Below are 27346 nucleotides of genomic sequence, written 5' to 3'. Positions count from 1 at the left end.
CATCGAACCTGTTCCGACGCTACCAATTTTACTGCCACGGTAACGTTCTCCACCAATCTAGAAGTCTTGTGAAGCCATCGTCGACCGCAGTCATGGAGGAGAAACCCACACCGCGAGACAGTGACATCCCTGGGGGTTTCCCTGAGACGCCTAGTGTTGCATTGGCGAGTAGTTGTGCTGCCTGCTCTCCAACAGGACCTTCTAGCAAAGAGGGAGAAGACTTTCATGTTGAACCTTCCCAAGCTCATGGTTGCGTCAAATGCACAGCATCAGCAGTTGGTAGGCGCGTGTCTTCCGACGTCCGCCAGCCAGGCCCTCAGTCGACGCGACAAAGCTCCACGTCGTACTTTAACATTGGCACGACTTCGTCAACAACGCACCGCAACTCTTCGTCCACTACCGTCATCGCGGGCCATAGCAACTACAACCACAACAACAACCACGATCACGATGGCAACTCTGCTGCTGCAAGCGACCGACATGAGACGTCTGCAGCCATGGCAGAAGTCTCCCGGGGGCAACAAGAAGTTGACAAATCGGGCGCTTCTTCCAATTACTCAAACGAACTCGATGTCGAAAGCACCCAATTTGCGCCTCTTAAGACCAACACGAGCACCACCGAGAGGCAGAGGCCCCAGGCGAAACGACAAGGTACTACGATGACAGAAGAAGACCTCTTCCGAGCCCTCTCTCGACGTCGTACGAATGCGACCAACCAGTCCGAAGCAGGTCAAGAGGAGGAGCAACAAGAGGTCGAACGTCTCATGTCTAGAATCTTTGGTCGTGCACGTCAAGAGCAGAGTGAAGAAGAGAAGACGAGGCATAGTGGCGTCGTGTTTCGAAACCTCACTGTGAAGGGCGTCGGGCTGGGCGCAAGCCTCCAACCGACTGTTGGAGACATCTTCCTTGGCCTTCCCAGAAAGTTCAAGTTGCTCCTCACTCGCGGCCCCAAGGCTGCATTTGCTAAGCCTCCTGTCCGCGAGCTCATTAGCCGCTTCGATGGCTGCGTCCGGCCTGGCGAACTCTTGCTCGTTCTTGGGCGGCCGGGGTCAGGATGCAGCACTTTTCTGAAGGCTTTCTGCAATCAACGAGATGGGTTTGAATCTGTCGAGGGCCACGTTACGTACGGTGGGACCGATGCTAGTGAGATGGCGAAGAGATTCAGGGGAGAGGTCATTTACAACCCGGAGGACGACCTGCATTACCCAACTCTGACCGTCAAGAGGACTTTGAAGTTTGCCCTTCAGACACGCACTCCGGGCAAGGAATCGAGACTTGAAGGCGAAACTCGACAAGACTACATCCGCGAGTTCATGCGAGTTGCCACGAAGCTTTTCTGGATAGAACACACTCTCGGCACCAAAGTTGGCAATGAGTTTGTTCGCGGCGTCTCGGGTGGCGAAAGAAAGCGCGTGAGCATAGCAGAGGCCATGGTTACGAGAGCATCCGTTCAGGGATGGGACAATTCGAGCAAGGGCCTTGATGCCAGCACCGCGGTCGAATATGTTCGCTCCATACGAGCCATGACCAATATGGCCGAGACATCGACTGCTGTTTCGCTTTACCAGGCTGGCGAGTCTCTATACGACCTCGTTGACAAGGTTTTACTTATCGACTCTGGCAAATGCCTATACTATGGACCAGCTGAGGCTGCGAAGAAATACTTCATCGACCTCGGCTTTGAATGTCCTGACCGCTGGACCACCGCAGATTTCCTTACATCTGTCACCGATGAACATGAGCGTCATATTCGCGAGGGTTGGGAAAACCGCATTCCTCGAACCCCCGAGGCATTCGACTCTGCGTACAGAAATAGCGAGGCTTACCGCAGGAACGTCCAAGACGTTGAGGATTTTGAGGGTCAACTTGAACAACAAATCGAGCAGCGCCGCCGGTATGAGTCCGAAAAGACAAAGACCAAAAACTACGAAATCCCATTTCATAAGCAGGTCGTCGCCTGCACAAAACGCCAATTCATGGTTATGGCCGGCGATCGAGCATCACTTTTCGGCAAATGGGGCGGTCTGGTGTTCCAAGGTCTCATCGTTGGCAGTCTGTTTTACAACCTTCCAAACACAGCCGCCGGAGCTTTTCCTCGTGGAGGCACCCTGTTCTTTCTCTTGCTCTTCAATGCTTTGCTTGCGCTCGCCGAGCAAACAGCCGCGTTTGAGTCGAAACCCATTCTTCTCAAGCATAAGTCGTTTTCATTCTACCGCCCTGGAGCCTTCGCCATCGCTCAGACCGTCGTCGATATTCCTCTGGTCTTTATCCAAGTTGTCCTGTTTAATGTCATTATCTACTGGATGGCCAACCTGGCGAGAACAGCCTCTCAGTTCTTCATCGCCACACTCATTCTTTGGCTGGTCACCATGGTGACGTACGCCTTCTTCCGGGCTATCTCAGCTTGGTGCAAGACCCTGGATGATGCCACCCGGTTTACAGGTGTGGCCGTTCAGATCCTCGTGGTTTACACGGGGTATTTGATCCCTCCTGACTCCATGCGTCCCTGGTTCGGATGGCTGCGATGGATTAACTGGATTCAATACGGCTTCGAGTGCCTGATGTCAAATGAGTTCTACAATCTCGAGCTTGAGTGCAGTGCACCTTACCTGGTTCCCCAGGGTCCCAATTCAACGCCTCAGTATCAAGGATGTGCGCTTGCTGGAAGCCCTCCCGGTCAGACAATTGTTCCGGGCTCCAGCTACATCGAAGCCTCCTTCACGTATACTCGCGCCCATCTTTGGCGTAACTTCGGTTTTCTCTGGGCTTTCTTCTTCGCTTTTGTCGTTCTTACTGCCCTGGGCATGGAACATATGAAGCCAAACACTGGTGGAGGCGCCATCACCGTTTTCAAAAGAGGGCAGGTCCCTAAGAAAATCGAAAACAGCATTGCCACAGGGGGTCGGGACAACAAGAGAGACGTAGAATCTGGGCCGACAAGCAACTCGGAAATTATCGCGGACAACACCGTCACCAAGGAGAAGACTGAGGAAGACACTTTGGATCAGGTCGCAAGAAACGAGACAGTCTTCACCTTCCGCGGTGTCAACTACACCATTCCGTGGGAGAAGGGTAGTCGCAACTTGCTTTCCGATGTCCAGGGTTATGTCCGTCCTGGAAAATTAACAGCCCTCATGGGCGCGTCAGGTTAGTGAGTCTCGGGTGCTCTAGATAGCTCAACTGACAACGTTTAGGTGCTGGCAAGACAACATTGTTGAATGCACTGGCTCAACGCCTCAAATTTGGCACCGTGACTGGCGAGTTTCTCGTTGATGGACGTCCTCTACCCAAGTCGTTCCAGAGGGCCACTGGTTTCGCGGAGCAGATGGACATCCATGAGCCAACCGCGACCGTCAGAGAAGCTCTTCAGTTTTCGGCCCTTCTTCGCCAGCCGCGAGAAATCTCCAAGAAAGAGAAGTACGACTATTGCGAGACTATCATTGACCTTCTTGAGATGCGTGATATTGCTGGCGCAACTATCGGGAAAGTGGGAGAGGGTCTCAACGCCGAACAGCGAAAGAGACTTACGATCGGAGTTGAGCTAGCATCTAAACCCGAGCTGCTCATGTTTTTGGACGAGCCTACTTCCGGTCTCGATTCAGGCGCCGCTTTCAACATCGTCCGGTTTTTACGCAAACTAGCTGATGCTGGCCAGGCCGTCCTTTGTACTATCCACCAACCGTCTGCTGTTTTATTTGAACACTTCGATGAGCTTCTCTTGCTCAAAGCCGGCGGTCGAGTTGCGTACCATGGCCCACTTGGTAACGACAGTCAGGAGCTCATCAATTATTTTGTGTCCAATGGTGCTCACAAGTGTCCCCCTAAAAGCAACCCTGCAGAGTACATGCTCGAAGCTATTGGTGCTGGAGATCCCAACTATCAAGGCAAGGATTGGGGCGATGTCTGGGCTCAGTCAAAGAACAGAGAGGCGCGGTCTCGGGAGATTGATGAGATGCTAGCCAAAAGGAGAGACGTCGAGCCTTCCAAGAATCTCAAGGACGACCGCGAGTATGCCATGCCGCTATCGACACAGACCATGGCCGTGGTGAAGCGGTCGTTTGTTGCGTACTGGCGCACCCCCAACTACATCGTCGGCAAGTTCATGCTACACATTCTCACCGGTCTGTTCAACTGCTTCACATTCTACAAGATTGGCTACGCATCTATCGACTACCAGAATCGACTGTTTTCAATCTTCATGACGCTCACCATCAGTCCTCCCCTCATTCAGCAACTTCAGCCAGTCTTCTTACATTCCCGTCAAATCTTTCAGTGGCGCGAGAATAACGCCAAGATATACAGCTGGTTTGCCTGGACAACTGCTGCCGTCCTCGCCGAAATTCCTTACGCCATCGTTGCCGGAGGCGTCTACTTCAACTGCTGGTGGTGGGGGGTGTTCGGCTGGCGCACTTCCGGCTTCACTTCCGGCTTTGCCTTCCTTCTCGTCATTTTATTTGAACTTTACTATGTCAGCTTCGGTCAGGGAATCGCCGCATTTGCACCCAATGAGTTGCTCGCATCTCTCCTGGTGCCCATCTTCTTCCTGTTCGTCGTCAGCTTCTGCGGTGTCGTTGTGCCACCGATGCAGCTCCCGACCTTTTGGCGCAGTTGGATGTGAGTTATACAGCCGATGCAGAGGTCGCTAGAATCATGCTGACTATTCTCTAGGTACTGGCTTTCTCCATTCCATTACCTCCTCGAAGCGTTCCTTGGCGCCGCCATCCATGACCAACCCGTTCAGTGCCAGCCTGGCGAATTTGCAAGATTCCAGCCACCTCCAAATCAGTCCTGCCGAGATTACGCTCAATCCTACATTGCGCAAGCTGGTGGATATGTTCAGACTGGAGAAGGGGGCATCTGCGAGTTTTGTCAGTATGCTACCGGAGACGAGTTTGGCGCAGGCTTTAGCGTCTCTTACAGTAACATATGGCGGGACTTTGGTATCTTCTGCGGATTCATTGCATTCAACTATTTCATCGTCTTTGTTGGGACTTGGCTCAAGTTCAAAGGAAAGAACCCGCTCAAGTCGGTAATGGCGAAGAGAAAAGTTGGGAAATAATTACGCAACGCACGTTCGTCAAGTCAGCTTAATTTCTTAAAACATCAATCGTAATAATATCTTGTATACTGTGCGCTTGGCTCTGCTCATGTCTTCGGGCCATTAGTTTCGTGCTCTCGATGAGTTCCGGCACCACCACTCATCACCCCAACTTTTGTGCGAACAAGCGGCTTGCTAAACGAGAATCGTGAAGATCATAACGCTGTATCAATTGAATGGGAATCTATGAATGCCAAGATGGGTTGACTAAGTGAAGCTGTTGAAGGCGGTCTAATTCTTGAAAGCGCCGCCGGAAAGCGCGTCTTCCAGGTCGTAGTAAACTTGGAATTCGCAATAGCAGATCTCAGGATCGCTCTCGACGTCGAAATTGAACTGCGCCTCCTCGTCGGTTACAAGGACCTTAGGCAGTCCATTGGCCGCAGCCGCCTCGGCGAGCAGCTGCACCCGACATTGGCGTTCCATGGAGGTGTAGAGGAACGCCGCCTCATCAACAGTTTGACCAACAGTCAACAGTCCGTGGTTACGCAGGATGCATGCCTTGCCCTTGGGGCCAAGGGCCTCCGCAATCATCTCTCCCTCCTCTGGGCCGAGAACGACGCCGCCATAGCTGTTGTAGACAGAGTGAGCATCACCACGGAACTTGCAGGCATCCTGGGTGAGCATCTCTAGACGGCGTCCGAAGACGGACCAAGCCTTGCCATACATGCTGTGGCAGTGACACACGGCGTGAACATCAGGACGGGCCTTGTGGACGGCAGCATGGATCAGGAATCCGGCCGTGTTGGGGGGCTTCGTGCGGTTGCCGCCGATGACGGCGCCGTCGAGATTGACAAGAATCATATCGCTCGCCTTGAGCAGACCGAAGTGCTTGCCGAGGGGGTTGGTCCAGAAGGCGTCGTGGATCTCGGGGTCTCGCACGGAGATGTGACCGCTCATACCCTCGACATAGCCCTCGCGGGACCAGTGGCGAAACGCGGCAGCCATGTGTTCAAGCTGCCACTGCCGTTGGGTGGCGAAGTCAGGGAACTTGGGGATACCGGCCAGGACAACATCGCCATGGGACATGGCCTGCAAAGGCGTCTTGTTCTGAAGCTCGTGGCCATGCTTGGGGTGCGATGCCTCCTTAGGCACGACGGCTGTACCGCCGACAGCGGGGGCGGTGTCGATAGTGGCGGACGGAGCCATGTTGAAAGTTTTCCAAAGAGACGCCGATATCCGGACTCGATGTCGTGCGTGGGTCAGGAGCGGCCTTCCCAGTGTGTTTCTGTCGTGAAGATTTTGATCTCTGGTTGACGATGCTAGACGCCTGGCTTGTAAATGCTCGTCGGAACTGGAAGTAGGTGTTGAGGCAATATGTCGGTTTACACGCTGGAATGCAGTCAAGGTTATGATCGGAGAAGGAGCGGGAACAGGCCGATTGATAACGCGCGACTTGCGATAGGCGTAAATGTCAGACAGCCATTCTGTACGGGGAAGTCTGGTCGGAGCGGGGTTGCGGGGGTCGAGATAAGGTACGACCGGGATCTCTTCTCCAGAGAGGACCGGAAACCGGATACCGGCCCGGTCCAATGTTCGGACGGCCGGCTAAGGGCCAGCTTGCGGCACCAGCGGGCTCGGAGACCAGACTTGCATCCGGGCACCCGCAAGCATTCATTCTTCTCGTGAACATCAAGAATATCACCCAACACACTCTCCGCATCATGGCAGACGACACTAATGGACGAAGTAGAACGGTGGTATGATGAAACAAAACGTCGCGAGAGGGTATGTTACAATAGCGAGCCCATGCAAATTCCACCACCCGTCATTAAACCAAGGAATTCTCTTTTACAGTGACCGTCCTCGTCGTTATACGAATACTTTTGTTTACCCTTGCTGCGTAGCACACGGTTCCCCAACAACACGCCGCTCGCCGTCACTTTCCTGAAGAATCGAGATCGCCGCTGCGTTCGTGACTCGGGCAGAACATGTACCAAAAATCCCATTAGTTCGTCATTAAATAGCAGGCAACCTGCCGGTGTTACTAGCAGTGCGGAACTCCCAGGTTAGGCTTTTCACCGCTTGGCCTGCAGAGCCTTGTCCAGGCATTGAATAATCTGGTCAAGGGTTAGTGAACGGGCGCGATGTCAAGAAACGGTTGCTCAAGTCATACCTCGTCTCCCCAAACACCCTGGTTGCTGAGATAGCGGCCCATCCCCCTTACCAGCTCCAGCTGCTCTTCGACGGTCAAGCCGGTAACAGCCATTTCCATGACGCTGCCAAGACTGGCTTTATTGATGGCGATGAAAGAGTGGTAGTACATGTAAGTGAAGAACCCCATGATGAACTGGCAATCCATGCGATCAGTCATGCCGCCATGGCCCGGAATAGAGTCGCCAAAGTCCTTGATCTTGAAGGTGCGCTTCAAGCCGGACGCGAAGAAGCCGCCGAAAGGAGCGATGAGCGAAGCGAATGTTGCCAGGACCAGGGTGTGGAACTGAACAGGGGCCATGGTCAAGGAGAGGCTCTCATTCATGTTGGGCGGGAGGAAGAAGAGCGGAGGCAGGCGGTAGGTCTTGAGGTTGAAAACAGGGTTACGGGTGCACTCGAGGCCAGTGAAGATGTTTGCGGCGAGATCCTAGGTAGGTCAGTGGCAGATCATTCCGGAGACGCAGCGATAGTATACTCACAGTAACCGGGCAGATGAAGAAGGAGGAGCGCATCAGAAGGTTGGTCAGGAGCATGCCAAAGACGATAGTCATGATCCAGGCGCCAACGAAGCCCTCAACGGTCTTCTTAGGCGACAGCTTGATCAGCTGGGTCCGGCCAAAGGTGATTCCCACCAGGTACGCCCAAATGTCATTGGTAATGACCATGGCGGCTGGGAGGAAGAACCAGATCATGCCCTCGAAGACGTTGTTCATGATGAAGTGAGCCTGGACGACGATGAGGTACAGGGCCATGTGCGTCCATGCAAACTGGGTGAACTGGAATTTGTAGTGCCCGGCCTGAAGAGATGTGACGAAGAAGACGAAGCCTGAAAGAGTTAGGATCTAGGAGATGTCGAAGATGTAGGGGCGCGGGGCAAGTAGAGCTTACCGAAGATGTAGAGAATGAAGCTGATGAAGCGGTGGTGGGTGGCCAGGGGAAGCAGGACCTTGTCGACCAGCACGATATGCTTGAAGTAGTAGATGACGGTTTCGCCGTATAGAAAGTACATGGTGGTGGCCAGCCAGTACCAGTTGAGGCTCTTTGAGGATCGCAGTTGACGTGCGCGGCTGGGAACGCTGGCAATGGCGATGACCTCCTTGAAAGAGATGATCTGGATGGCCGTGATGATGCAGATGATGTATAGGTGGCCCATGACGAGGGCAGCAAAGAAGCCGACGAACATAACGAGGGTCCAGAAGGTGCGCGTCAAGAAGTTTGCTTTCTTCTTTTCGTACTCGGCGCGCTTCTCGTCCTCGGGAGACTGGGGCTGCTGGGATGCGGACATTTTGTTAGTAGTGAGATGGTTACGATGGCAGACTTGGGCTGAAATGCGCGGCTTGAGGAGGACGAGACAGAGCCAGAAGAGAGGATCGGAGAGGGGAGGGAGGTACCTCGGAGATGTTTTGCAAAGCAGCGCCGGTCTTGATCTTCGAGGGGGAGCCATCTTCGCTGACGTCGCTGAAGCTGGAGCGGCGGCCGTCCGCGTGGCCGTTGGTCTTGTGGGGGAACTTGACCCCCCTCCTTGTGCGTGCCATCATGTCTTTGTGTGTCTGGTGTCGACTAAAAGTGTCAAGCCGGCAACGATGGTCTCGGGTCGTGTCGTGGGAAGCGTCGAGGGAGGTGTCCGGTCGCTTTTTGTTTTGGGCAAGGGGCGTTCACGGGCAACGTCGGTTTTCGTCGCAGGAGGCAGGCGGGTGGTTCGGATGCGGGAAGGGTCAGCAGCGGAGAGTCGGCGCAAATTGGGCCGCTGGGCTTACTGGGGAGGGGCGGACGCGGTGATGGTCGCGGTGGTAAAATGCGATAGGTATGTATCGTGGAGAAAAAGTCGACAAGCGAATGTGGCCAGTTCAAAAGTGACGACGGGGTGCGGGTTCTGCGTCACGGGCCGAGAAAGCGAAGGAGTCGGGGGGGGGGTTAATGAGGTAAGGCAGGAGTAGGTAGGAGTGGCTTTGACGACGTGGATGTTTTGTTGAAGGGCACCTCAGGCCAGGGCAGGTAGTAGGTAGGTAGCTCAGAGTGGTGGTGGTGCAGGGGAGCTGGGCCATGGAGATGGAGATGGGATGGAGAAATAAGGTGGGTAATTTTGGTGGCACCAGCGGGTGCAGTCAGTGAGTGCCAACACCCAGGTTCTCACTCTTTTTTTTCTTCCTCTTTTTTTTCTTAATTTGTTCCTCCGGTGGATTTTTCTCTACCTACGTAAAGCCGAGCGGGCGGACTGACAGCGGGTCGACGGAAGGATTACAAGTGCGCTTTCCTCGCTTGTGATGCCGCTGTGAGTTGCAATTAGCCTCAAGATATCTTACTATGTACATAAGGTAGGTCAAGATAAGGTAAGGTTGGTAGGTATGGCATGACGGATGGCAGCACCGCAAGCCTGCAGCAATCCATTCGATGCTCGAGCAGGCGGGCTGTTTGGTGTTGGCGGATGATGACGCTACAAGTCAGATAGCGCAGAAAAACCTAGCTACGTCAGGTCTGTGGCTTGGCGACTGACGCCCTGGAGCGTGGGAGAGGCGCCTAAGGTAGGTAGTGGTCGCACACCACGAGGGACTACCGAGCGGAGATTATGTAACCCGCCGCAGGTCGAGATGGGAAAGTCCTCGATCTCGGCCAATCCGCCCACCCAGGCAGGGCTACCTTAGTCGAGCAGCGGAATGATGGTGGAGTCCGCTCCGATGTGTGGCTGTCATGGACGCTCCCGTCCTTTCATCCCCCTCGTCCACAGGCAATTGCTTCAAAACCTGTATGTCAGTACCTAGGTAAGGTAGGTAGGTAGGACGGGATTCTTCAAGGCTCGGTCCTTCATAGTCAACCGGAGATTCCATGCACCTTGGCCTCCCGACTGACTCCCCGTGAGCGTGCTGGAATTAAAATACGCTACGCTTGCTGCATGTCCGGGAGCGCATGGGATGCCCTGTGGCCCCAAGTACGCGTATAGTTGCAGGGCCCAACCCCTCCACCCGGCTCCCATCCCTCCACTGTGGGAGAGCATCCATCCCTTGCCTACCGAAACTGTTGAGTTGGTCAGCTCTCTCAATTTCGGGGACTGATAGGCTGCAGCGCGCCCCATCGTCTGGGCTGTCAATGCCAGAAATAACCTGCAAAGGAGAGAAGAAAAACACACGTCCAGCGAGTGAGATTGTTCCGAGCTGGGTAAGGTACCTGCGGACATTGGACATTGGCGAAACTCGTGCCCAGCTGGCCCTCAAAGATTGGACATCAGGTTCCAGGAATCGCCGGGCAATCCGAGACAATGCGTCTTGACGCCAGTTGCGCCGGTTGACATCATCACATGCTGCCCGTAGCTTCATCAACCAACTGCAACTGGTCTGACCAGCTTTTTATCAGCTGGGGCGCGAGCTCCCATTCGTCTCTTGTCATGCAGCTAAAGTCGGCCACACACACTCTACATGTGGCTGGCTACCTTAGTCATGTGTGGCTATTCATCTGTGGCTATGTAGTCCAGTCTAGAGTGACTGTGGCTGATGGTCTCACGGGAAGTCGCGTCGTCCACGTTCACATTCTGTTTCGCGTCGCGGCACAGCTGCTGCCCGCCGCAACATGGACCTGCGGCAGCTCCCGATAAGACATCCACGATAAGAAAACACAAGCCACTATTCAGACCGATCCCAACAGCCAAAGCCGACCCAGCACCTTGAGTCTCTCCCTTCCCCACCATCGACAATGCGTTTTCGAACGCTCCTCCAACGCAATGGACGACTTCTCGGACGAGGAATTTGATGGATTGAACGACGTCGCCCTCCAAGAGCTCGAAAACAACGCCATCCAACTCACACAGGCCCAGCGCAAGTTCGACGACTCCCAGCCTGCCCAAGGCACCCAGGTCGAAACTTACGATGATCTCGAGTTCGAGGATGACGACCTTGATGATACTGAGGTGACCAACCAGCTGCTGCCTCCGGTTGCTCGCCCCCTGCCCGACAAGACGATACCCCAGCACCAAACCCATCTCGCGAGAAGACCTTCGCTCCAGACCCCGCAGAGATGGAATCCTCCTCCTGCTCCCGTCAATCAGCCCCCCATCTCTGCCCGACAGAGATATCCTGCACCTGTCCCGTCCTTTGTTCCTCCAGTCGCCTCGCAACGATTCAAGCCTCCCGTTGGCGCACCGCATCGCCCTCAGCCATCCCAATATGCCCGACCTCCCCCTCCTTCGACCCGCTACAACCCCCCGCAATCACAGGCTACTGCCCCGGCAGGGCCCGCGGGCAGCGTCGTTGCCGCTCTTCAGCAACAGCTGAAAGCCCTCCAGGCTGATCTGAACGCTGCGCGCGGCGAAGTGACAATCATCCGATCAAACTCCGCCAAAGCCCAACAAGACCACGCTGCCGAGATTGCGCGACTCAAGAAACAAAACGCCGAGCAGGCCGCAAAGCAAGAAAGCGCTGTTGAGGCTGCCATCACGAAAGAAAGACAGGCCACGACCGAGCTGCAGTTTTTGCAGCGCGATTTGAAGGATGCCGCCAGCAGACCACGCCGAAAGGACGCCGCACCGCAGGCTCCTGCACCCGGAACTACAACCCCGAGGAAGACGACCAAGACGTGGGGTATGGCCGATGGGTTCGACGACATGGATATCGCCCCGAGCCCTACCAAAATGAGAGGCAAGACTAGGGATTCTGGCGCAGTGGCTGTTCCGTTGTCGGAACGGACGCCTACTAAAGGCAAACGCAAACGTCCAACCGTTGACAGCCCCGTGATGGCCCTAGAGGTCCACGCGGGCGATGTGCCTATGGCTGACGATGCCACCGTTACGGCACTGCCTGTTCAGCATCCCGCTCCAGGAATAAGCGTGCTTCCGTTCGAGGTAAGCCTGTTCATGCCGCACGTTGGCACAGCATGCTCACTAACGCCGTTACAGTTTCTCCAGGTCATTCTGGATCATGGTTCGCTGCACGGAGAGCCGCCAACCTTTGACATCCTGTCTCGCTATGCGTTTCCGTCCGATCCGGCGACTTCGTTCTCCGCCTTCATCTTCCGCGAACTGCCTCTGATGGGCAATCCCTCAAACCCTGTCCAGCTCCTGGTGGACTTTGCACGCCTCGTCATTCGCATGTGGGCCCAGTGTCTTGATGAGACCTACTTGCGTCCCGTTTGGGATCTCACTTCCTTGCTCTCCTTCACCCTGCAGCTTCAGACCATGTCAGTGGCTCCCCTAGTGATCGACGACCTGGTTCCTGTCGCTGTGAACTCCATATATATGGTTGCCGAAGCACGGTTTAAGAGAAATGACACGGATGGCTCAACTGAGTCCGCCGCAGAAGCCTTGGAGCAAGATGTTGACTCCACCTACATCTTGTCACTGCTTTACGCCTCTGCCGCCGCCTGCGCCACCGTTGTACAAGATACCGAAAACGGTTCACAAACTCGGCAAGCTGAAATTTGGCAGCTAATCACTGTCGACATGGTGTTAGCATTGCTGACATCCAAGCAGCGGCTGGAGGATGTTGTGGGAATGCTCGACATGCTTTGCACCTCAGTCCTGCCCAACTCCATTGGCCCCATCGTTCTTGGAAAACCGCCCGAGTTCATAGCTCGGATCCTCATCGATAGGGTTTCTATGAATCTTGTCGAATTACCGCGAGCAGCCGTCACCGGCAGCGAGAAACACGCCGTACGATTCGCTGTTCTGCGAACGCTCATGAATTTTGCGCGTTCACCGTTTGGAGCACGACAGATTGCGAGCCACGTCAGTGTTATACCGCGACTGGTCACAACGCTGGGCGAGCTTGTCGACGGCTTGTATGACCTCTCTGATCCTGTTATAGACAGCAAAGGCGGTGGCTCTTGCTCCTGGCGCAAGGACGGGGCCGTGAACGCTACCCCAGATGATCCCCGCGATCAAGCCGACGACTGGGACGATGGCCGCAGCGGTTCTTCCTTGCTGATATCTCAGATCGTATTGTTGCTGCACACCCTAGCGACCGATCCGAACACGGCCAACGTTGCGAACATTCTCTCGAAACTGTCCGTGTCACACGGCGGCTCCCAGCGTTACATGCTTTCGCTTTCGCGACTCAACTTCTCTGAAGAAGACTTAGTCTATGAGGCGGGCATTGATGCAGACACGGTCGACAGAGCTCACGAACTACTCGAGATTGGCGTCACTCCAGACGAAGGCGACAGCGTAGCAGAGTCATTTGGCGTGTAAAAGTAATTATGAGTTCCATCAGGTCGGGCTGCATCATGTCCATGTCCAGACGAAAGCGACCGTCCGAAATTATTGCGTCTGTTCTGCGAAGCATCCGAACTACGTGCGAGCACGGTTCATGTGGCGGTGGTTGCGATAACCATGCGCCATTACCATGGACCTGTCAATACCAAACGGATGCGGAAACGCCACGGTGGCCACGATTCCCACACGCCTTTTTGCCGCATGGTACGAGAGTTGTTGATGGCTGCTGGCCACTTGACAATGCATCAACCTAATGCAGGTATTCAGCGGCTGCGAGTGTGATAGAGGCGCCGAGAGAGGTCGCGGCCAATGAATCACGCTGTGGCTTTGGATGCAGAACCTCATGGGGTGGGGCTACCTGCAGAGTCATGCGGATTGCCTACTTTGGCCTTTTATTTGACATGAATCTCCTGCCCGCCAGTCGGCATCGAAGGATGATGGAATCATGTCTATGAGGGGAAGAGTCGGTCGAAGCTCCAGAGCCAACAAGTCAACCATGTCTATCTCCCTCGTCCGCCTATCTCCAGAGACTCGGTCGCCTTGCTGCGCTCTTGCCCAGTCGACTCGATGTCTCAACCTGCACAGTTGCACTGACCCCACACGCTAAGGATCAGCGAAAACGATTTGGCTGATCCTCGAGCTCGACTTTGAGGTCGAAACGCGCCGACTAGCCGTGAAGATCTGGTCGGTGCTGGTCGTGGATAGAGAATGAGGCGCTAGTCCAGAACATTCGAGCTAGGCGTTAGCGTCCACGAGTGATGGCCCCGTTCATAGAGCGCCCCTGAGTCAAGGAATAGCTCTTCGCCGATAGAGCAGCCACTTCCGGTCGTTCATCCCAACTTGCCCAATCCTGATTGGGGTTGTTCAGGTCCAAGCTCGCTTCGTCCGGCGTGGTGTGCAGGGAGGGGCTGAGCCGGAGTCAAAGCTGCGATGGCATCAACACCACGTTTACTTTTGCTGGATTCAAGTCGGGTCGGAGTCAAATGCAGCCAACTCCATAAGCGAATAAGGCATTAGACGTGACATGGCTTTTGAGGTAAGCGCAGGAGTCGGCCGTTAAGCTTTCAGGTCACACACAGTCGGCTAGGAACGGGGGGGAGGTCACTTACGCATCCTGAGGTCGCCGAAGGGTGCATGTTTAGTAGACTGGAGGGGAGCACATGTAACAGACCCAGGTAGTGCAATAGATGCCCAACCCAAACCCCATCTGCCTGGACTTGCATATATCATACCACCTCGCCTCTAATCCCCTCTTGTTTGCTTTTCCTGGAGAAGACTTGAACGAAGAACGCCCATTTTTACATCCTTACTTCTTGTGTTGACGGATTTCATCGCCTCCACTACCGCCATGAACATCCTCTTCCTGTGCACCGCGCATAACTCCCTTTCTCAGCGCCTGTACCTGGCGTTATCCAAGACTCACACGATCACCATCGAGTATGCTCTCTCAGATGATGCGATGATCGAGGCGGCCAAATTGGCCAAGCCCAATCTCATCATATGTCCGTTTCTGACATCACGGGCACCCCGGGAAGTCTACGACAACTTTCTCACGCTCATTATCCATCCCGGCCCTCCGGGCGACGCCGGCCCAAGTGCTCTTGACTGGGTAATTATGGGAGATGATGGCTCAGAAGCCGACTCTGAGAATCTGGTACAGACCAATGCTTGGAGCGAGTTTGGACGGCCATACTGGGGTGTCACCGTCCTGCAAGCCGTCGAAGAATTCGATTCCGGACCAGTGTGGGCTTTCGAGCAGTTTCCTCTACAAATCGATTCACCCACCATCACCAAATCAAGTCTCTACCGTGGCCCCGTTACAAGAGCCGCCCTGACTGCCACCCTCGCCGCTATTGACAGAATCCAGGCAGCTTCTATACAGGCCGCTTCACCCTACACTCCCCCGCCCTCTCCAGGCAAGGACAAGTTCTTCCCCCACCTTGTCAACCCGTTGCTTCAAGCAGACCCCACCTTCCGCGACGCCTCGGTGACACTACAGAAAGCCTTCCTCGGAGGAGTCACGCGTCATCGGCCGCTCCTCAAAGCAGCTCAGCGCGACTTCGATGTCCAGTCACACACGGCTCGGGAAATTTCCCGAAGGATTCGGTCATCGGATTCCCAGCCCGGCTGTCTGACGAAGCTGTTTGGGCCCAGCCTCTACGTATACGGGGGAACCATCGAGGAGAATGAGGAGCTCACGGCTGGGGCACGTCCTGGAGATATCATTGCCTGCCGTGACGACGCTGTTTGCGTCGCAACATGCGACGAGAAGGGTATTTGGATCTCGCATATTCGACGTCTCAAGCGAAAGACGGACTCGATGCTGTGGCCCAAGGTTCCCGCCGTTTCTGGCCTGAACGAACTCGATGTTCTAGACAGTGACCTCTTCTCCGAAAACCGAGTCTCCCGAGCAACCATTGACTGGTCTCAATCCCCTCACAACACGAAGCAGGACATCTGGGTCGACTTCCAAACTTTTTCAGGTGCCAGGCGGGTGGCGTTCCTCTACTTCGACTTTTACAACGGCGCTATGAGCACCGAACAGTGCTCTCGCATGATTGACGCGCTGGACTTCATCACAGCCAGCCATGTTGTGGAACGACCCCTCAGCGCGGTTGTGCTTATGGGCGGCGACTCGTATTTCAGCAACGGAATCGCCCTCAACGTAATCGAGGCCGCCTCGGATCCCGCTCTCGAATCCTGGCTAAACATCAACCGCATCGATGACGTGGTCCACTATCTCCTGCAAGAGTTCCCATCACGAAACATCCTCACGGTCGCCGGCATCCGTGGCAACTGCGCGGCCGGCGGTGTCGCCCTAGCTGCCGCATGCGACGTCGTTATTTCCGGTTCCGAGGTGGTGCTTAATCCAGCCTACCGTGCCATTGGCCTGCACGGTTCCGAATATCACTCTCTGTCCTACCCCGGACGATGTGGCTCGGCAGGCGCCACGAAGCTGTTACGCGACATGACACCGCTGTCGCCGGCTGACGCGCGAATGATGGGCCTCGTCGACCACACTCTCCCGGGAACTGGGGCTCTCCTCGACACACGTATTCGAAAGCATGTCAAGTCGCTCTTGCTCGCTGGTAAGCCGGCCGCGGCGGCCTGGAAGAGCAACGTTGACGTCTCCCCTGCCGGTCTTGCGTGCGCTCGTGCTCAGGAGCTTGGGGAGATGTCCAAAGACTTTTGGAGTGCGAGATCACAGAGATATCATCTCCGCCGAAGAGACTTTGTCCGCAAAGTGAAGGCCGCCAAGACACCCCTGCGTTTCGCGATACACCGCCGACAAGTGGATGAGCTGGACGAGGAAGAGTCGGACGACTTCGATGATGTCGTCATTTTTGAGCGCAAAGCCAGGGCCACTCTCTTGGCCGACAAGCTCAAGGAGTACGTTGAAAACATGACTTCGGCATCCGCCCGCAAGGACACAAATTCAAGCAACGCTGCCGTACACGCGAGAGCGGCGAGTGAGAGCGTCAGCAAACGAGATTTGAGACCTGTCTTTTCGTGCTATTACGATGTCACCGCCTGATGAGGCGGGCAGTCTTATATCTGGAGCGCAGCAGCACGGGGAGCTAGATACACATCGCCTTGAATAGCTATTTTCTTTGTAATCGGGGAAGGATGTCCAGTACGAAGGCACTTTCAGTACCAGTAATACCAATCTCTTTTTTTTCATGAAGTTTGTAGTTCCACATCCCAGCTTGACAGCTGTTCATTACGTACGGAGGTCATCCTGACAACGTCAACCGCGTGATGCAGCACGCCCAGACAGCTATGGCTCCTTGTCAACAACGTTGACCCTCTGCGGACGGGCGGAACGCATCAACTCTCGTTCTCTTTATCGCTCGAAATGACATGCGAGTCCCCATCATTCTGTGTCCTGCAAGGTTTGTACGATCAACCCCTAGCCAAGAGCCATCGTCGAACTAGCGATTTTCTTTCAGCAACGGTCCTGGCCCGCAGACTAGTCAGGGCTCTTTGCCGTTTGGCAACCGCCCCATCAGACCCAAAAGATGAGCTCAGCAACGACCTCACATCACCCCATTCATCAGCTCATGAACTGCTCGAGCCAACTGTTCCCGTACTGTGCTGGTGTTCCTAGTGCCTTTTTCGCCTTGACCTTTCCGGGGAATCCCCGCACGCTCGGCCAGTGACTCGGAGCATGTGGACCAGCGTTCGGGACAGTGGGGCCGGACCCCGGTGAAGGACAGGGGTTGATAACAGACGCACAGAAACCCAAGGCTTGACTTTCGTCGCATTAGATGCTCGGCAATCGTAAATCTCCCGTTTTATTTTGGGGTTTGCGGTGTTCTAATCGATCGGAAATCTAAAAATATTGGGACGTGGAAAATTGGAGGACCCACGAGCAGCGTGGCCGCACCGACAATCTAGAGGCTCCGGAGGCTTGCACTAACGGCCCAGGTGTGACGCCGAGCTGGTGAGCCTAGCTCTTCCACAGTTGAGCACGCCAGGGCTTGTGTCTAATCCACCCCCAGCCACTCTCAACGGCTTTACGACGTCATCAGCGAGACGGATCTTCATCGAACACTCTGAGAGGGCAAAGCAAAATGTACGACACGATCACTTTGTCTTCGTTTCTGCCGAGGTCGAGAAAGGTAAAGGTGATTGAGGTGTGTCACGGAATCAAGAAACCCGGATACCAGCATATCTTACAATTTCCTATAGTTCCTTCTCCTCTCTTAGTGAAGTAATTTACAAAAGCCACACACACTAGCATCAACCTGGACATCTTCCTGGTGTTCTTCGCATCTAATACGCCCTCCCAGTAACCTCATGATAATCGAAGCAAATACGACGACAATATCTACTATGACAGCCATGCCTAATGATTTGATGGCTCACCTCAGCCATCAAGGTCCTGGAAGCGCGCTTCAGCGTGCTTCGGTTGTTTCTCCATACCTCTTCTCCAAGCCATGCATGCGACATCATTGTGGCTCACTCAAGGACCTTCTAGGGTCTCAGAGTTCTTTTCAATAACAAGGGAATAAGACATGAGTTCAACGGTGCAGGCCAATGAAAGCACTTGCATCGAGACAAGATGCAGGAGGCCCTCCAAAGCACGGGCCACTTCACAGGTCGCAAGGCGTGCCATCCACCGGCATCTATCAGGTAGGTAATTCCATTGACGGTCCAGATTCGCGCGGTAAAAGAAAGTTTGAAAAAACAAACGTAAAGAGGTCCAAAATATGAGGGACATTTGGAGAAGGCCCACCAGTATCTTATAACAACCCAGCTTTCGTCCTGTGAGACATTTCTGAATCTTCCACCTCTGCTTAACCAAGAACATCAACAACACTCTATTAATCATCAATCCTGCCGATATCCAGTCGAAATGTCTCTTCGTCAGCAACTCACCAGGCCGCTGGTCAACGATGTAACCGACGGCTATCAGCATACTCACATCGTTGTGTTCCTTCATCGCTTCAAGGAAACCACCGACGAGGAGCTAAAGACCAAGGTCCTTTCTGAGAAGTTGACTAAAAATCACAAGACCCTCCGCGAACAATTCCCCAACGTTCGTTTTGTATTTCCTTTCGGGAAGGCTACTCCTCGCCCGTGGAACAATCTTTCGCCTGAGGACAGAGCCGCTGTCGGCATGACCAAAAGCTCCATGCCATACATCACCCAGGTCGTCCTCCAGGAGGCTGAGCATGTCGGTGGTCTGGACCGCGTGATTCTTGGTGGGCAGGGAGAGACTGCCGAGGCAGCTCACGAGGCTATTTCGTCATTCCCCGAGTGCAAGAGTGACAGTGCAGATGACGTTGCTTGTTTCCTTCAAGATAAGCTTCACTCGACCTGTACCGACCTCAGCCAGCTGTGCCTAGCAGGCTTTGTTGGTATGCATACCCCCGACGGTGAGATGACCCGCGATGTAAGGAACAAGGCGGTCATGTCCAAGGCAGCTCCAGGGAAGAACAAGATCAACTCCAGTATTGTCACCAACACACCTCATAAGTTCATCAATGGTGGATACAAGACGCAGACCATGACGTGGGATGGAAAGCGCATCGACACGTTCGCGGAGTTTCTCGAATCTATCCAAGTGTACCGCGTCCCCGACAGAAAGAAGATGAGCAAAGAGACTCTCGTCCCCAAAGATCGCAAGCCTGTTGAGAGGTGGGACCCAAGGGAGAACCTCAGCGATGCACAGAAGTATGCGCTCGAAATTGCGGAGCAGAAGAAGGAGAACGAAAAGTTGAGGGAAAAGATCCTGGTTCGTATTGAAGCCAACAAGGTTGAGCGCAAGATCGTTCAGGAAAGGGACAGAAGGAAACGAGGCACTGCTTCAAATCCTTCAAAACCTCATGTTCGATACGCAGATACCGTCAATTCCCTTGGCGAGGAACCAATCCGACCTTTGAACCGACATTCTGGTCAGACTCCAAATCAATTCGCATGTCTAGGTCAGTCACTGGAACCCATTGACATTGAAGAGCCATACACGGATGGATCCTCCGAAGAGCCTTCTAACGTTGATGAATGCGAGCAGATCATCCACGCAGGCAAGCCTAGGGTATCAGTGTCTTCGTCAGAAGAGACGGTAACTCCGACCCCTAGCAGCAAGGGTCGCTTGGTGTCTAGCAAAGCCGAGGTTAAAAGAGCTCGGCAATCAAGAAAGGCTGGACAAGGGATCAATTGGCAGCGACGTAGGCACGGAGAACTGACAGCTGGTCAGATGGCGGCGTTCGGTCTGTCGGACACATAGGATATAGCTGAAGATACCGATGCTTAAAACTTCACCGATAGCATCATGTAATAAAAGTATTGGGGCAACAACGGTTGACTGTTTTTCTATCCAAGTGCATTTATTTATATATGCCTCGCTATCTAGAGCGAAGTGAATAAATATAAATCATTAATGCAATCCTAAGAACTCATCCTGCTTATCCTTAGATTGCCCTTAGATGCGGGAACAGCCCATTGCTTGAATACCTTGACTTAGCATCCCGGAAGTCCTGTCACAGTATCCTGCAACGTCCACTTTCCTGTGCAAGTGGTTGTTACGTTGCTCGACGTGAGAAGGTCAATATCCTCGAACTTGATGTTGCCACATTTATGTCTGGCACTGCACGAAAGACTGACGCGATTTGTAGAACCTGATAACGTGCCCGTGAAGTTGAGAAAGTCGACGTCTGAAACCTCCATATTGCTCGTTCCGGCAAAGGAGCCATTGTTCCCGTTGTTTTGATTGATCGAGGGCGCGTTGTTGACATTTTCATAGTAGACGTTGGCGAACGTGATGTTTCGAACGCGGCCCCAGCCACCTCCTCGTGGCTTGCCGGCACTTTCGTAGTGATCTTGAGGTGCAAGCTCTCCAATCCATGTCTTGATGTAGACCCCAATGCGTAAATCATTTGATGACCGCTTCAACTGCTTGACAGTTAGTCACTGATAAGATCAGCATCTGTCCACGAGTACCTGTAAGTTATTCATCGTCACGTTCTCCACGCTTGAGTCCTCGAGATACTGCCCAAGACTCCCGATAGCAATGCCATTACCACCATGGCAAGTAACGTCTTCCAGATATATGTCGTACGATCGAGGCTTGATAGCGACGCAATCATCTCCGCCCGAGTACTCGAATCCCTTGACACTAATGTTGCGCGCATCCATGGTATCTGAAGACTCCTTATTAGTCTTTTAAGTCCTTCGTGAGGAATCCTCTGGATAACGCACCAAAACCGTCAGTATTTTGGACCCAATTGTATCGCCCAGGAGCCTTAGTCGCTGTGGCATTGCTACTGATATTCTGGAAAACCATGTCTGTCCCATTCATGATGTTGTAAGCCCAGAACTGAGGCTGTTTAATGTGGAAGTTCCGAACAGACACATCGCTAACGTTCCAGAACACGAAAGGCTGATTTCCCGTGAGTGAAAAGGAAAGAAAAAATAGTAAGAAGGATTCGAGGCTTTCAATCTTTACCATAGGACGTCCTTCGATCGTTTCGCCTGCTTCGGAAGTGTACCACGTATCACCATTCCCATGAATGCCTCCAGTTCCATGACCATCAATATGGATTCCATCTCCCGTCAGGATGAATGCGGCGCGATGGTTTTGAAACTCAATGAAGTAGGAGTTCGACCTCCAGTAGGTGATGTTGTCGGAGAACTACGCAGCATCAGTGAAAGGTGTATCGTTCAGCGTAGATGTGTGCCTACCTTCCATTCTCCTCTCCATTGGATCTGCACATCCTTCACGTGTGGGTTCAGCTTCTGATCAATCCAATAGTTCTGCTTCTTAGGAAATATGATGCTCCCCGAATTTCCGCATCGATCAAAGGCGTTCAGGATATTGTCGACATCACTCTGCTTGTTTCCTTTGGCTGTGACTGTGCAATGCGGTCGACCGTGGACGATAGTTACCTCCACACCGCCGCCGCGCACCAGAGCACCGAATACTAGACCAACCAGCAATGCAAAAGAGACTCTCATTGTGGAGTCTAGGTTTGGATATTTGATCCCCATGTGGAAGTTTTCAGCAAGATTGAACGCGTCTTTTATGTATTGGACACGCGGTCAAATCTGGTCCTCGCTCGTGTCTTGAATATGCGCTGCATAACAACAGCGGAGAATCTCGGCCGGCCAAGGAAATGTGTGAGATATCCGCCTAGCGGCCTAGCTGTCCATCCTATTCACGATCGTCCGGCATGATTATCCTTCGCTGCGACTGATTTCTTTCCGAAGCTATGATGACTTTCAAAGTTGGCTCTAGTCAAGGGTAGTACTGTCGTCTACCGTTCTCACGAGATGGTGCATCTTGGCAATGGTCAGCTTAGAAGGACTGCGTGCGAATGGTAGGTGTTCACAGCATGAATAGATCGGAATGTTCGTCTTCAAGCCCCCCGGGGTGCTATGAAACCCATGGAATTTAATCGCACCAATCGATCTAGGTTTTCAGAAAGCTCCCGTACCAACAATACTATCCCATTCTGGCAAAAAGCTACCCCGTTCCCGCCAGGAACACTCCGTCAGCAAAGTAAGATCCCCGCATGGTCCCGCAAGGCTACCTTTCCTCGGGCGGGATTGATTGACCTGCACGTTCCTCGGTTCGGGGTATCTCTTGACGAGGATCGTTCATATTACCATGTCATAGAGTATTGACATTTGGTGATGCACAACCTCTGTCATTGGACTTATTCTTCGAGTAGTTCTCGTACTCCACTACCACTCTCCAGGCTGCCAACGTCACCTTCCTCGGTTTATTTCCAACACATAGTCAGAATGCCTCGGCAGATCATTGCTATTTCACGGAAACCTCGAATGAACCAGTACCAGTCGCCGGTGAATACCGTTTCTGGACGCTTGATACTTCCGCAATAGTTGCTACTTTTCTGTGCTATATCCCGTTACTCTTAGGTTGTTTCTCCCCGAGCCTGATGTCTGCGTATGTAGACACTATTTGGAGGCAGATCCCTTGCGGTGATCCATTCAACATCCTTATGCTATTGTGTGGCTCCGATTCAGGTATCACGTGCCAGAAAGTGACAACATCAGACGACCGGGACTCCCGGACAAGCAGAGCAACATTACTTCATACCAGAGGCACTTGGGGGGGCCCGTTCACCAACAGATCCCGCCATCAGCCCCGCGGGGTCGTAACGCTGACACAAGGAGGCTCAAGCCGTAAGGACACGGGCCTGAGGTGATGAAATTTCTTCCCAATGACCAAAGTCGCCATGAAAACTGAAGTCTTCCGCCAAGCTTAAATTTATTCAACGCATTCGCTCGCCAATGAACTGCTTCGGGATGGCCAACAGGCACGAAATCGACGTTGATGGCGACCTCGTCCTGACGCTCAGCAGAATGAGACTGGCCGATGCGGATGCAGAAGCTGAAGATGAAGACGAAACCCTGCAAAACGACGAGTTGCGAGTTTCTTCAAAAGTGTTACAGCTTAATTCGCCTGTCTTCAAAGCCATGCTGGGAGGGAAATTCAAAGAAGGGACCGAACTCGCCGAAAAGACCGGACCAGAGCCGTACGACTTGGAGCTCCCAGACGACGATGTAGAAGCCATGTCGATACTGTGCCAGATTCTTCACAACGTCTACGTCCCAGAGATTCCGAAGCCCATGTCATTAGAGAAATTGGCATATATCTGCGATAAGTACGAATGCATCAACGCCCTCAAGTACTGCGGCATCGTGTGGATCAGGGATTGGCTCCAACAGTTTGATGACGAGGTTCCCCCGATGAGCGACTTTTGCCATCTGTTGGTTTTCGCCTATGTGATAGACCTTCCAGTTGAGTTTTCGGAAATTTCATGGCGGATATTCCTATACCATGAAGGTCCCTTCTCGACGGGATCAGAGCAGGTGAAGATGCTCGTGGACCATCCTTTGCTTCACACCGACATCATCAGTAGGTACACCCCCCATCCTAGACCTAATTATGATGATTAACCGCAAGCCAGAGTGCCTCGAGATCAAAAGACATGAGTCCTGCAATTCGTTCTACAAAGGCGTCATCTGCCCAATGATGTGGGATTGGGACACGTCAGACGCAGCCTGTTCCAGGGCGTCGAAGGCTCTTGGGTACTACGTAGAGACCCTCCACAAGTCCGACTTGCTTCCCAGGGACATTGACTTTTCAAAACATAAGTTCTGCAACCTCCTGGATACGGCAGTGAGCATTCAGAAGATCTCAATGAAGGATTTCCCTTGCATGAGAGAAGTAGGTGTGTGCCAGTGTCGGTCGAACCGATACATCAATCGCAATCTGGCAAGTGAGGTGGAAAAAGAGGCGAGGAAAATCATCCAACAGAGGCGAGTGTTTAATTGCCTCGACTGCTTGAAATCAGACGGCTTGTCTGGGAAAGAGGAAACGTGCAGAGTACCTCACTCTTAGTCCAGACGCGCCAGGGTGGTTAGACACGGGCGGGTGTGGCACCAAAGCCTTGCACAGGGGATGTGTGAGATAAAGTTGATGTATGACCAACAAATGCATCGCTTTTGAATTCTACGATCTATAAACCCGCTGTCGTACAAGTTCATTGTAAACATGACACGCTTGACGTCGTGAAACTAACAGATGTGCGAGAACCAAAGATCGTAGTGGTGCCCCATCTCGCATCGATCCAGAAAACCAAACGCCCTATCTATGCATCGATCCGTATGTGCAGCGCTGAAAATTCGCTCTCTTTCTCATCTAAGGGTTGTTGGCTTCGTTGATGCTGTGCTCGTACTCGGTCAACTTGAGGGCCTCTTGCACGTCCGTAACGAAATGAGACTCGCCGCCGACGAGGTCGATGATGCCAGACTGGCGCATGAGCCGCCAGATGTGATGACGTGGGTTAGTAGGTCCACGGCTGAAGAACACTCTAACGCCGCGCTCTCTATAGCTTCGCACAATCTCCTCAAGCACCTGAGTGCCCGAACCATCTAGGGATGTAACACCGTGGATGTCAAAGATGACGTTCTTGTTGTGATGCTCGCCACGCAACCTTGGAAGCGCGGGATGAGCCATGCTCGTGCCGTACAGCTCCAAACGTCGGAGACGTGCCTTCAGCTCGCCCGTGTTGGCAAAAGTCAAAGGCTCCGGAATTTTGACAATGAGGCAGCCCTCGACAAACTCTAGTCTATCAGGGTTCAACTCGGCGTTCTCGAATCGATGCGTACCAGGGATGCGACCAAGAATCTGAATGCGCGGGCGAGTCGAGTGCTTGATGACCTGGAGCAAAGACAAGCCGACGCCGATGGCCATACCCAGAGTGAGGGAGTAGAAAATTGTAGATACGAAGATGATGGTCATCAGACCCAGCTCGGTCCAACCGCGAATGCGCAGGAAGAAGGCGATATCGTGGGGTGCTTCCTCGAGCAATGAGTAGGCAACAACAGAAATCATGGATGACAGGACCGGTTTCTGCCAGGATTAGTTCGGGTTGTCATTCCGCGATGGTGTACGGGTGTTAACTTACGGGTAGATAGTAGAAGTAAGGCAACAAGAACATGATGGCTGCTAGACTGATGGCGCTGAGGAAGATCGAACTCATGGGTGTCTTGCCGCCAGTCTGCTTGTTCAACTTGCTTCTGCCGTAACCACCAAAGGCAGGCAAACTCATGAAACAAGCGCCAACCACGTTGGCAGCACCCAACGCTACAAGCTCTCGGTTGGGGCTGAGCTGGATGCCGTGCAAGCTGTCGGAACTGCTCAGACTCTTCGCCGCGACGGAAGATTCGAAAAAGCCCAGCAGAGCAATCAAGAAAGAGGTGCCCATGGCCTCGCGAATGTGTTCCATATGCGATGTTTGGAAGGGCCAGCGGAAGGTGAAGACATGACCGGACGCGGCCTTAACGGGTCCGAGAATCTCAACTCCCTTGCTCGCCCAATCGAAACGCCAGGACAGGATGGCTGCAACGACGACGACAAAGAATCGATCCGGGATGTAAGCGACGCCGGGATACTTCGGCGTCATGTGTTTCTTGAGCTCACGCATTACCATCATGATCACGAAACTGACTCCGGCCACGATGAAAGTAAGCTTGTGAACATGGTCGAAGGAAGTGAAGATGAACTCCAGTTTGTCCATGCTGCTACCATGGCCAACACCAGTTTCCCCCGCGTACTTCGCGAGACCGAGCTCAGGGATGGCCTGATCGACCGCGATAACGAAGCCAATAGCAGAGATGAAGCCGCGCAAGAACGGGCGACTGAGCACGCTGTCGAGGAAACCAAGACGCGCGATACCAGCCAGCAAGACGGTGGCTCCAGCCATGCCTGCAACCACACCGCAGATTTTCGCCTGTAGTTCGGCGTTGTATTCTTCGTCCTTGTCGTGGTCGATGCTGCCTCGGACCACAGAACCGACCAACAAAGACCCGGCGGCTTCAGGTCCGACGACCATCTGCGGCGCACTTCCAAAGATGGCATAGATGAAGGGATTGAAAACAAACGCATACAGGCCGTTGATTGGCGGGACGTGAGCGAGGTTGTCGGCGAGGGAGAGGGCCATCGGCAGGTATAGAGAGGCAAGCGTCAGCGCTGCGACGAGATCTCCCTTCAAGTAGGACCATTGGTATTGAGGCAGCCAGGTAAGTAGCGGAATGTAGTACGAGAGGTACCTGGGAGCAATCATGGTTAGTTTGGTCCTGTAGGAGAGGCATGCTGGGCGGCGACTTACATCCACACGGTATCCTTGAATCCAGCTTGTTCTGCCAGCGTCCTGGACGAGGTCATCTTCTTGCTTTTCAACTTTCTGATGAAGCGCTTCCTCCAGTGGTCGTCGCCGGTAATGGTCGTAAGCACCGAATCGAGGATGGGGATCGAGGAGGCGGAGGAGGACGGTCGGTCCATGTCAGCGCTGCGGGCGCTGCCCGTAGGACTAGTAGGCCTGGGCGAAAAAGTGCCATGAGTGTAGCTAGTCGGCGCGGAGTTATCGATGAGGACATTTTGCAGGAGGCTCGTGGATTCGCTTGGAGGGAAAGTGTTTGGTCGACCGAGGCTGGAACCGGCGCGCGGGGTATCTCGACCACTATCGCTCTCGTTGGGGAGCGGTGTCGCCAGAGGAGTCGCGTCCTCGCGAGTGCTCATGTACTCAGACTCGCCGCCGATAGAGCCGGGCGACTGGACAGGCGGTGAACCCATGGTGTAGCTCTGGCGCAGGCCGCTCGGGTTCATGGGGAGGTGCTGCTGTGAAGAAGGACTGCGGTTTGGTTGTGGCCGGCCGCCTGACATTTTCGCTTCGTAACCGAGAGAGCAGCACAGAAAAAAAGAAAAGACGTGGTTACGGGAATGCGGCGGGAGACATGCGAAATGACGACAGTCGAATTGGCGGGGCGACGAGGCTGACTGTAGAGACTAGATGGATTCGGAGATTATGCTTCTGTCGTCGTCAACAACCAACAAAGACCTCGCAGGTGTGTGTTCCCGGGAGGTT

The 27346-nt window shown here is 53.6% G+C and overlaps 8 protein-coding genes across 8 annotated transcripts; 4 read left to right on the top strand and 4 right to left on the bottom strand.

The window, feature by feature from the left end:
- Positions 1 to 92: 92 nt before the first annotated feature.
- Positions 93 to 5059, top strand: bfr1-3 (Brefeldin A resistance protein; the record flags this gene model as incomplete). The annotated part of the gene is made up of 3 exons (XM_037321105.1): positions 93 to 3147; positions 3195 to 4614; positions 4669 to 5059. The coding sequence occupies 3 exons, from the start codon at positions 93 to 95 to the stop codon at positions 5057 to 5059; spliced, it is 4866 nt and encodes a 1621-aa protein (XP_037180745.1).
- A 270-nt stretch (positions 5060 to 5329) lies between these two features.
- On the bottom strand, positions 5330 to 6244 carry CGCA056_v005853 (Meiotically up-regulated gene 14 protein; the record flags this gene model as incomplete). Its single annotated transcript, XM_037321104.1, has 1 exon — positions 5330 to 6244. One exon carries the CDS (start codon positions 6242 to 6244, stop codon positions 5330 to 5332), a length of 915 nt encoding a protein of 304 aa, XP_037180738.1.
- Positions 6245 to 7113: 869 nt separating this feature from the next.
- Positions 7114 to 8784, bottom strand: CGCA056_v005852 (putative phosphatidate cytidylyltransferase; the record flags this gene model as incomplete). The annotated part of the gene is made up of 5 exons (XM_037321103.1): positions 7114 to 7155; positions 7212 to 7676; positions 7729 to 8075; positions 8138 to 8519; positions 8641 to 8784. 5 exons carry the CDS (start codon positions 8782 to 8784, stop codon positions 7114 to 7116), a joined length of 1380 nt encoding a protein of 459 aa, XP_037180739.1.
- A 2177-nt stretch (positions 8785 to 10961) lies between these two features.
- On the top strand, positions 10962 to 13421 carry CGCA056_v005851 (uncharacterized protein; the record flags this gene model as incomplete). The annotated part of the gene is made up of 2 exons (XM_037321102.1): positions 10962 to 12077; positions 12132 to 13421. 2 exons carry the CDS (start codon positions 10962 to 10964, stop codon positions 13419 to 13421), a joined length of 2406 nt encoding a protein of 801 aa, XP_037180740.1.
- Positions 13422 to 14793: 1372 nt separating this feature from the next.
- hoxX (Hydrogenase maturation factor HoxX) lies at positions 14794 to 16980 on the top strand (the record flags this gene model as incomplete). Its single annotated transcript, XM_037321101.1, has 1 exon — positions 14794 to 16980. One exon carries the CDS (start codon positions 14794 to 14796, stop codon positions 16978 to 16980), a length of 2187 nt encoding a protein of 728 aa, XP_037180741.1.
- A 3431-nt stretch (positions 16981 to 20411) lies between these two features.
- Positions 20412 to 21905, bottom strand: rgxC (putative galacturan 1,4-alpha-galacturonidase C; the record flags this gene model as incomplete). The annotated part of the gene is made up of 5 exons (XM_037321100.1): positions 20412 to 20843; positions 20892 to 21091; positions 21150 to 21330; positions 21397 to 21582; positions 21633 to 21905. 5 exons carry the CDS (start codon positions 21903 to 21905, stop codon positions 20412 to 20414), a joined length of 1272 nt encoding a protein of 423 aa, XP_037181193.1.
- Positions 21906 to 23219: 1314 nt separating this feature from the next.
- Positions 23220 to 24148, top strand: CGCA056_v005848 (uncharacterized protein; the record flags this gene model as incomplete). Its single annotated transcript, XM_037321099.1, has 3 exons — positions 23220 to 23832; positions 23885 to 24096; positions 24146 to 24148. 3 exons carry the CDS (start codon positions 23220 to 23222, stop codon positions 24146 to 24148), a joined length of 828 nt encoding a protein of 275 aa, XP_037181192.1.
- A 470-nt stretch (positions 24149 to 24618) lies between these two features.
- On the bottom strand, positions 24619 to 27144 carry CGCA056_v005847 (putative sulfate transporter; the record flags this gene model as incomplete). Its single annotated transcript, XM_037321098.1, has 3 exons — positions 24619 to 25332; positions 25388 to 26531; positions 26591 to 27144. 3 exons carry the CDS (start codon positions 27142 to 27144, stop codon positions 24619 to 24621), a joined length of 2412 nt encoding a protein of 803 aa, XP_037181191.1.
- Positions 27145 to 27346: the final 202 nt, after the last annotated feature.

Source organism: Colletotrichum aenigma (genome assembly GCF_013390185.1).
Source record: "Colletotrichum aenigma strain Cg56 chromosome Unknown KSG_Cg56_contig03, whole genome shotgun sequence".
NCBI lineage: Eukaryota > Fungi > Ascomycota > Sordariomycetes > Glomerellales > Glomerellaceae > Colletotrichum > Colletotrichum aenigma.
The sequence above is the reverse complement of the archived record's forward strand: the minus strand, read 5'-3'. Positions and strand labels throughout refer to the sequence as shown.